Here is a 9,122-nt window from a genome sequence, read left to right on the forward strand (position 1 = left end):
TATACTAGCAGAGGTAGGCCATTTGACTCAGTATGTAGGCCTGTCATTCCATCAGACCATGCCTGATCTGATAATCCTCAATCTCACTTTCCTGCCTTTTTCCCATAATTCTTGATTCACCTCCTGATTAAAAATCTGTATAGTTCAGCCTTGAGTATATCCTGTACTTAACTTGACAGTCCTCTGCAGGAAAGAATTTCATATATTCAGCACCTTGAGGAAAGAACTTCCTCCTCATCTCTGACTTAAATGGTGATTCCTTGCTCCAAGTAAATACCGTCTGATGCCAGACTCTCCCACAAGGGGAAGTTACCTCTCTGTATCTGTCCCAACAAGTTCCCTAAGGATCTTGGGTGTTTCAGTAAAGCCACCTAACATTCTCCTAAATTCTAATGAATGGAGTTCCAACCTACTCAAACTTTCATCATAAAACTCTCCCTCCAAACCCAGGATCAACCTAGTGAATGTTCTCTGGACTGCCTCGAAAGCCAGGAGGATACCTTTCCTAAGGTAAGCAGACTAGAACTGTTCACAGCATTCCAGCTGAGGTCTGACCAATGCCCTGTACAGTTTCAGAGAGACCTTCCTATTTTTATACTCCATTCCCTCTAAAATAAATATTCCATTTGCCTTCCCTATTACCTGCCGATCCTTGCTATTTGTGATTCATGCACAAAGACCCCAAAGTCCCTCTGAGCTGTAGCTTTCTTCAGTCTTCCCCCATTCAAATAATATTCAGCTCTTTTATTCTTTTTTCCAAAGTACGTAATCTTACATTTCCCCCCACTTTATAATCCACTTACCCACTTTCTACCTACTCATTGAACTAGTCTATATCCCTCTTTGTATCAACCTCACCACTTGTCTTCCCGCCTATTCTTGTGTCACCTGCAAATCTGGCAAAAGTGCATTCATGTCCAGTATCCAAATCATCAATACTTCTTGTAGAATGTGGCCCCGGCACTGATCCTTGTGGAACTCCACTAGTTACAGGTCACCATCCTGAAAATACCTCCTTTATCCCAACTCGTTGTCTTCTGTTACTTAGCCAATCCTCTATCCATGCGAATATACTGTCTCCAACATCATGGGTCCTTATCTTATTAAGTAGCCTTAGGTGGGTAGCTTATCACATGTCTTTTGGAAATTCAAATACATTAGATCTATTGATTCTCCTTTATCTACCCTGCGTGTTACCCCCGAAATAACCTTAAATTTGTCAGGCATGATCTTCCCTTCATGAACCCATGCTGACTCTGCTAAATTATACTATTTGTTTCTAAACGTTCTGGTATCACGTCTTTTTTAGTAGACTTTTAAGAGTTTCCTAACAGCAGATGGTAAGTTAACAGACCTAAACTTTCCTTTCTTCTTTCCCTCCATTTTTGAATAAGGATATTACACTGTCAGTATTTCAAGTCTCTAAGTGCATTAAGCTACCTTTGTAGCTATACCCTTGAATGCTAGAATGCATTATGTAATACTGTATTATGTTGCAAGGTGTCAGACTTAGGGGCTTATCAACCTTTGGACACATTCCTTTAATGCTCGAATCATAGAATACAATCATAGAATCCCTACAGTATCGAAAAAGGCTAGTCAGCTTATCCAGTCAGCACCAGCCCTTCGAAGATGATGCCACCCTATCCCTATCCCTATAACCCTGCATTTCCCATGGCTAATCCACCTAGCCTATACATCTCTGGATACTATGGGGCAATTTAACCTGGCCAATCCACCAAACTTGCACATCTTTGGATTGTGGGAGGAAACTAAAGTATCTGGAGGAAAACCATGCAGACAACTTGTGAACTCCACAAAGACAATCATCCATGGCCTAAATCAGACCAGAGTCTCTGGTACTGTGAGGCAGCAGTGCTAACCACTGTGCCACCATGCCATCCAATATAGTGCTGTGTTTATTTTCACTGCCTTTAGTCTCTTCATTATTTAGCATGTTTGGAAGACAAAATATCCTCTACCCTGAAGCCTTATGCAATGATTTTGTTCAACTCTCTGCCATTATTATGTCCTAAGCCTCATTCTCCAAGAGTTCAATGTTCATTTTGGCCTCTCTCTTTTGTTGACTTTTAAAACTTTCGTGATCTTCTGATTTACCTCTAATCTTTGTCACATTGTATGTTTTCTTTCTTTCAGCATAGAGAGATTAGAGTGGGGATTTCCACAACCGCCAAATAATAGGGCAAAAGAAGAATTGGATAGATGAACATCAAAAGGTGAACTGCAAGCATTGATGGCAACCAATAAGCCCAATCTGACATGAATCATCAATCATGAATCATGTGACTGGTCTCAATCCACATGGATAAGTCTACTTTGAATTTATACTGCACCATTTGCAAAATTATCAGTATACAAGTGAACAATTAGACTATTAAAGACTGATCTGACATCTGTTAAAATAAATGTATTGCCCGAGGGACTGGTGTTAGTTAGTGTGATTTTCCTAAATCATGACACATAGACAGAATCTATTGCTGATTATAACCTCTCCCAACCACACAGAGGATTATGAGAACTCATGGCCTCAAAGAGCTTCAACAAAGAATCATTGTCTTTCCTGAACACAGCAGAGAAATGCAGTGACTCAGCATCATTGTTGACCTGCCTTTTCATTTTTTTTAAACAAACCCATTTGTTGGTCGACTTTAAGATAAAAGCAGCAGCTCATCATTCCCCACAGTCACTTTTCCCATTAGCAAATTATCCACTTTCAACAAAAACATTCAACAACATCTTTTTAAGTAGAACATTGCCAGCATTTTTCTTAAGGTTTACACTGTATGTTATGGCAGTGTAAACCTAAAGAAATGGTGGAGGATACAATATTTTATTCCTGTCTGAAATGAAATGATTGGAACTCTGAAGTTCTATATTCTCTCCCTCAGCTGAAAACTTAAGGACTATTGAAATCTTTGTAATGCTAGCAAAAATAATGACCAATTTTCACACAATGAGCTTCCACAAATGTTAATTTTGGGATGATAAATTAACTGATGTTGGCCAGGACACCAGGAGAAACTCATTTACTTTTCTGCCATAGCATCTCTTGCATATTGAGAAGGTAGGCCGGGTCTCAGTTGAACTTTCCTAAAGAAGGACACTGCTGTGCTCAACACTGCACTAAAATGTTAGGCTGCAGTGAACACTCAGGTCTCTGTAGTGGATCAGTGTTCCATGACTTTCTGAGAGCATTGAGTATAGGAGTTGGGAGGTCATGTTGCAGCCAAACAGGACATTGGTTAGGCCACTTTTGGAACATTGTGTGCCATTCTGGTCTCCCTTCTACCTGAAGGATGTTTTGAAACTTGAAAGGTTTCAGAAAATGTTTACAAGGATGTTGCCAGAGTTGGAGGGTTTGAGCTATAGGGAGAGGCAGAATAGGCTGGAGCTGTTTTCCCTGCGGTGTTGGAGGCTGAGGGGTGACCTTATAAAGGTTTGTAAAATCATGAGGGGCATGGAGAGGATAAACAGAAAAAGTTTTTTCCCTGGGGTTGGGGAGTCCAGAACGAGAGGGCATAGGTTGAGGGTGAGGGGGAAACATACTAAAGGAGCTAAGGGATAATTTTTTTCATGTAGGGGGTGGTGCAAATATGGAATGAGCTGCCAGGGGAAGTGGTGGAAGCTGGAACAATTACATCATTTAAAAGGCATCTGGATGGATATATGAATAGGAAGGGTTTAGAGGGATATGGGCCAAGTGGGACTAGTTTAATTTAGGATACTTGGTCGGTATGGATGAGTTGGACCAAAGGGTCTGTTTTCATGCTGTACATCTCTATGACTCTAAGTCTCTATAACTGAGATACAGATGTGCTACCACTTCCCCAAGAGTAACCCATTAAGCATTATGCTGCCTAAGTAAAGTCTACAGATACTTACCATCTTCCTGTGCAATGGTAGGGCAATGCATGAAGTGAACAGATTACTGTGTCCATGAAGACAAAAGTAATGCAGCCTTGGGTGGGGGGAGGCAATGGCTTAGTGATAGCATCACTAGAGCCCTGGGTAATGTTTTGGGACCCAGGTTCAAATCTCACCAATGGCAGAAGGTGAAATTTGAATTTAAAAAAAATCTGGAATTAACAGTTGAATGATTATCATAACACTATTGCCGTTTGTCAGAATAAAACCATCTGGTTCACTTCCTTTGGGGATGGACATCTATCATTCCTGCCCAGTTTGGCCTACATGTGAATGCAGACCTACAGCAATATGATTACTCTTAACTTGCCTCTTGGCAAATAGGGATGAGTGATAAATGCTGGCCTGGCCAGCAATGCTCACATCCCGTGAACGAATACAAAACAAAACTTGCAAACACATCAAATGTCTGCAACTTTTCTGAGTCAGGAGCTTTGACAATTGGAAGCACTTTAGGTGTACGGAAAAAAAATAATAATTGAGGGGCTTGAGGAGCCAATTCGTGACTGGAATCCCTGAATCACCTCTGAGTGCCACTCCCAGTGAGCTGTGGATTTGTTTGAAAGCTGGCACTCCTGTCAAAGTCAGGCAGTTATTGTGCCCTTCTCCATTTGCCCTCAAGAAGGTGGCAGTGGACATTCTATTTGAACCCACTGGCACTATTCATTTGGTGAAGGTGCACCCATGGTCAGCTGAGGCAGGAGCTTCCAGGATTTTGACCCAACAAAGACGAAGGGATGGTGATATGTGTCCATGTCGGGGTGGTGTTGGAATTGACAATTTCACCAACACACACCACATGCACCTCAATAGAATCCCGAGAGTTTGGAAGCAGCCCATTGTGCCCATTGAGTCCACACTGACCCTCCAAAGAGCATCCCACCTTCCTAGTCTATTCCTGTAATCCTGCATTTCCCATTGCTTATCCACCCAACCTGCACATCTCTAGACACTATGGGCAATGTAGCATGACCAATCCACCTGACCTGCACATCTTTGGACTGTGGGAGGAAACCAGAGCATGCAAACTTCACACAGTCAATCATCTAAAGGGTGGAATCAAACCTGGGTCCTTGGTGCTGTGAGGCAGCAACACTAACCACTGAACCACCTATGGAAGATGATTGTGCTCTTGTTGCCTGATTGCCCTTGTCCGTCTGACTAATAGAGTCTGCAAGTGTAGGAATACCTTCCTGTAATTTTAAAATCAATGATTGGACACCTCTGAGTCTGGAGAGTATGCAAAGTAATGGGTCACAATTATTAGAAAGCTAATAAGCATGGCAACTGGAAATTGAAAACTGTAACTTCAGGTTAAAAAAAGGTAATTGATTCATTTCAAACTGACCTCGTTCAGCAGGAGGTGTCAGATGAATAAAACTTCTGCATTTTTCCCCTGGAAAACAACAGGAAACAGGGAGCAGTGAACAATAACAGACACCTGAAGCACTGCGCTGTGGAACAGGCTCCTACAGCTAGTAACACATCACCTTACAGGAAGGAGACAACAGCGGGGATGTGTCATGGACAGTAACCTCATCCCAGAGACACTGCTGCATCAAAACAAATATCACTGCGAGCTAAACCCGACACTATTAACAGAAGCAGAAGTTAGGAACAAGCTGGCAGAGGCAATTTCACCAACTCACATCACACGCACCTCAATAACTGTGCAAGCAGCCGGTGTGTGAATGCAGGGAACTTCTCGTTCTCTCAAAAGAAATGTCTTTTCGCCTCAGTTATGTTCCCTTCGCACACCCATCGCCCCCATCCCATGACTAAATCGAGCCAGGATCAGGTCAGGTCGGATTCCCACTCATGTCCCCCCCCCCCTCATTGCTCCTTGGGACAGTGCTCATTCCTAATGACGGGCTCTTGCCGGAAATGTCGATTCTCCTGCTCCTGGGATGCTGCCTGACCTGCTGTGCTTTTCCAGCAACACACTAATCTGCAGGACCCATTTTTGCCTACGTGGGTGAGGTGGCAGCTCTGAATTACCCTGAATGACACGGCCGGAGAGGTAGAGACTGAAGAGGGCAGCATTCCTCTCGTCCATACCGAATACACCCCTTCTCTCTCTCTCTCACACGCATACATAGGCACAGAGACAGAAAAACACACACAGACACTCAGCCTAAAACATAAACATAAACACGCACACACAAACGCACGGAGACACAGAGAAAAACAGACAAACTCGGACACATAAACACACACCCACAGATAAAACCACAGACACAAACACACTCATGGACGTTACATCCACATAGATACAGGCACCATGAGACAAATACACACTCAGACACACACAGGCACAGATACACACAGGGATGCATACTCAAAAATACACGCATAGTCACAGATACACATACACACCCACACAAAGTTGAACACAGACAACAGCCACCCCTTCCAGTGCCTTTTTCTCTGCCTTAGGGCTCGGCTATACCCCTCTGTTTAGGAGGTTGGGGCGATATTGTCAGTCACCTGTGGCTCTCTCCAACACAATGTGATAGGAAAGACCAGCTGCGTTTATTTACCTTGTGGATGGTGTAAGTGCGGGCAAGTCATTCCTGTGTTCACTTATAAAGGGAATTGAAATGTAGAGAGGCGGTGAGTAAAATAGCAAGGGGAAAGAAGAGAGACAACTTTCTAGAGACAGTTCGGGTTCGGAGCTCTGTCTTGTGTGTTCGCTAGTTCGGCAAACCGGGTAAAGTAGCGCTTTCCTGACCGACTCGTAGACCTGTCAGTCTGTATATGTTGGATGCAAACAGTCAGTCTCTGGAATCCGTCTTCACACCAGCAGCCAACTATGGGGGTGTAGGTGGGTGAGGGACATACTTCAGGGGTGACGAGAGAATTTACGCACGGGTACGGTTTCCTGCAGTAGTGTTGGATCAAAAGGTGAACACGTTTCCTTCCATCTCACTGCCCGTCTGCAGAGGGACATGGTCATAGTTTGGGTAAATGGATAGTTTGGAGGGGGCTAGGGAGGCAAATGGATACAGGGATAGAGGGAGAAAAAGAATATTTGCGCATATATAAAGTATCAGACCTTCTCGGGGCCTCAAATGTGTGGAAATATTGTCCTGTATAGGTAGGAAAAGCAGTGGGGGGCTTTTTTGTAATTGTAGAAAATGCCAATATTAGTTTGTTTTTCACGTGCAGAGACGGTACAGAGCTGCTTCGTAATTGTGTATGTGCGCCAACAGATTTTCTGTGTACAAAGTATATATTTTGCAATAACAAATGTACACATGGGTAATAATATACACACATCCACACAATGTATGCACACATACAATGTGTATAGAGACAGTTTATATATATATCGTAGGGACTCATATAATGTATCTACACATTTACCATGTAGGCACACATACATACTGTATATATACATCCAACGTATACATACATAGACAAACTGATTTTCGCTTTTGTTTCTATAATAAAAAGTGTGGAAAGGTTTCCTTACCTTCTCCGCTGATGTTTTCTTCACAAGAGAACCAAATACCAGCATGGAAATAGCAAATCACATACTTATCATCGCCCGCCTCCCAGCTGTACCGGACCACGCTGCTGTCGTTACTCTCCGGGCTGGTGTACTCGATGCAGTTGCTCTGTTTTTCCTTCACGTTAGTTTTGCAAAAAGGTTTCACCACTTTCCTGGTGCCCTCGCACCAGTAGCTGGTGCTGAAGGCGGTGACACAGAAAACCAGCGCTATAAAGTTGAGAGTGAGAGCCAGGGACGCCCTATGTCTTCGGTCGATGCCCATTTTGACAGAGAGAGAGAGAGGGGCGGAGAGAGGTTTGAGTGAGCGAGAGGGCACGGGCATCAATCCGTACCGCGCTCTTTAGGTGCCCCAAATTGGTTTGCTAGTCCTCCTGTGTGCCCGCCTTGAGGTCTGGACGCTGCCAGGTCCATGCTGTCTTGTCTGTGTATGTTTGTGTGTGTGTTAGAGAGAGAGAGAGAGGACAATGGAGCTGACTCACAGATAGGAGGCAGCAATTCTCCCAGAACTCCAGCAATGCTCTCTCTCTCTCTCTCTCTCTCTCCAGCTCACATCTTCTGGAGGGCCGAGCCAACCACGCGTGGTCCATTCATCCCACGGTGAAAGTGAACCCTGCAGAGGCTGGAATCCTGCTCTGTGCAACAGGTCCCCCCCCCCCCCCCCGCCCCCACACTCCATCTGATCGCCTCTGCTCATGAAATCAAATCAGGGAATCACAGATCCTCCAGACAACAGCAGCAACAACAAAATAAAATCCCCCTAACTTTAAGTAATGAAACACATTTACAATGGTCGAGTTTAGCTGGTGAAGATTGTTGTTGAAATTAGCAGGTCTGAATGGATAATGCTACCGGGCCTCATATTTTGGCTCGGCACATATTAAGCTTTGCTTCAATAGAATGGGGCTGGGATCAACTGTGTGCTCAGTGCAATGTTGCATCTGCGGAGAGAGCGTGTACAACCCGGCAGTACGACGAGCTGAAGATTGGACACTGGGTAGTGCTATTCACCAAGAAGGAAGTTTACCTTTCGAGAAAGTAAAGACAAGATTTGGAGAGGAAGGCAAGCTAATGTTTTAGAATCTGGTTGGATGCTGCCCGACCTGCTGTCATCTCCAGCACATTTTGTTCTCAGTTCAGATTTCAGCGACTGCAGTCATTCAAAGACCAGCTCTCCTGCTTTGAAAGTTTCCTGCCAGATGCATCATAAAGGAACTGCCTGGAATAAGCTCAAGCGTGTTTATGATCGCCATATATCTCCCCGCACACTGCTGCACTTCAGTATGCCAGCGCTTGTGCCATTCTCCCTCACTTATCCAGCACTCCCTGAACTCCGAAACCCAGGAGCAAGCCATTCAGTCCATCCGTGCACGGATTCCTGTGTTATTGCACTAGTCACAACCAGCCAACCTGAGAGTGGCCATTGATTTTGCTTCACCGTTATCAATTAGTTTCATTGCTTTTTCATGGGCTCTTCAAATTACTTTCCAGACTGGATGATGCCATCACTTTTTTGCTGAAATGATCTCATCAATTCTTCCTTCGATCATAGAATCCCCACAGTGCATGGAGCAGGCCATTCAGCCCATCGAATCCACACCAACCCTGCAAAGGAAATCCCATCCACCAGACCCTCGACCCTATCCCTACATTTTCCATCTCTAAT

The 9,122-nt window shown here is 44.1% G+C and overlaps 1 protein-coding gene across 2 annotated transcripts in view; it reads right to left on the minus strand.

The window, feature by feature from the left end:
* The window catches only part of gsg1l2b (gsg1-like 2b), a 156,347-nt gene extending 148,315 nt beyond the window's left edge, over positions 1-8,032 (minus strand). For both annotated transcript variants that reach the window (XM_072558255.1, XM_072558253.1), the window contains exons 1-2: positions 7,421-8,032; positions 5,294-5,341 (exon numbers count right to left, since the gene is read on the minus strand). In XM_072558255.1, the coding sequence (XP_072414356.1) occupies positions 5,294-5,341; positions 7,421-7,781 (409 nt within the window). In that variant the 5' untranslated portion in view covers positions 7,782-8,032. The remainder of the gene's footprint in view (positions 1-5,293; positions 5,342-7,420) is intronic.
* Between the last annotated feature and the right edge of the window lie 1,090 nt (positions 8,033-9,122).

This window comes from Chiloscyllium punctatum, chromosome 39 (genome assembly GCF_047496795.1).
Source record: "Chiloscyllium punctatum isolate Juve2018m chromosome 39, sChiPun1.3, whole genome shotgun sequence".
NCBI lineage: Eukaryota > Metazoa > Chordata > Chondrichthyes > Orectolobiformes > Hemiscylliidae > Chiloscyllium > Chiloscyllium punctatum.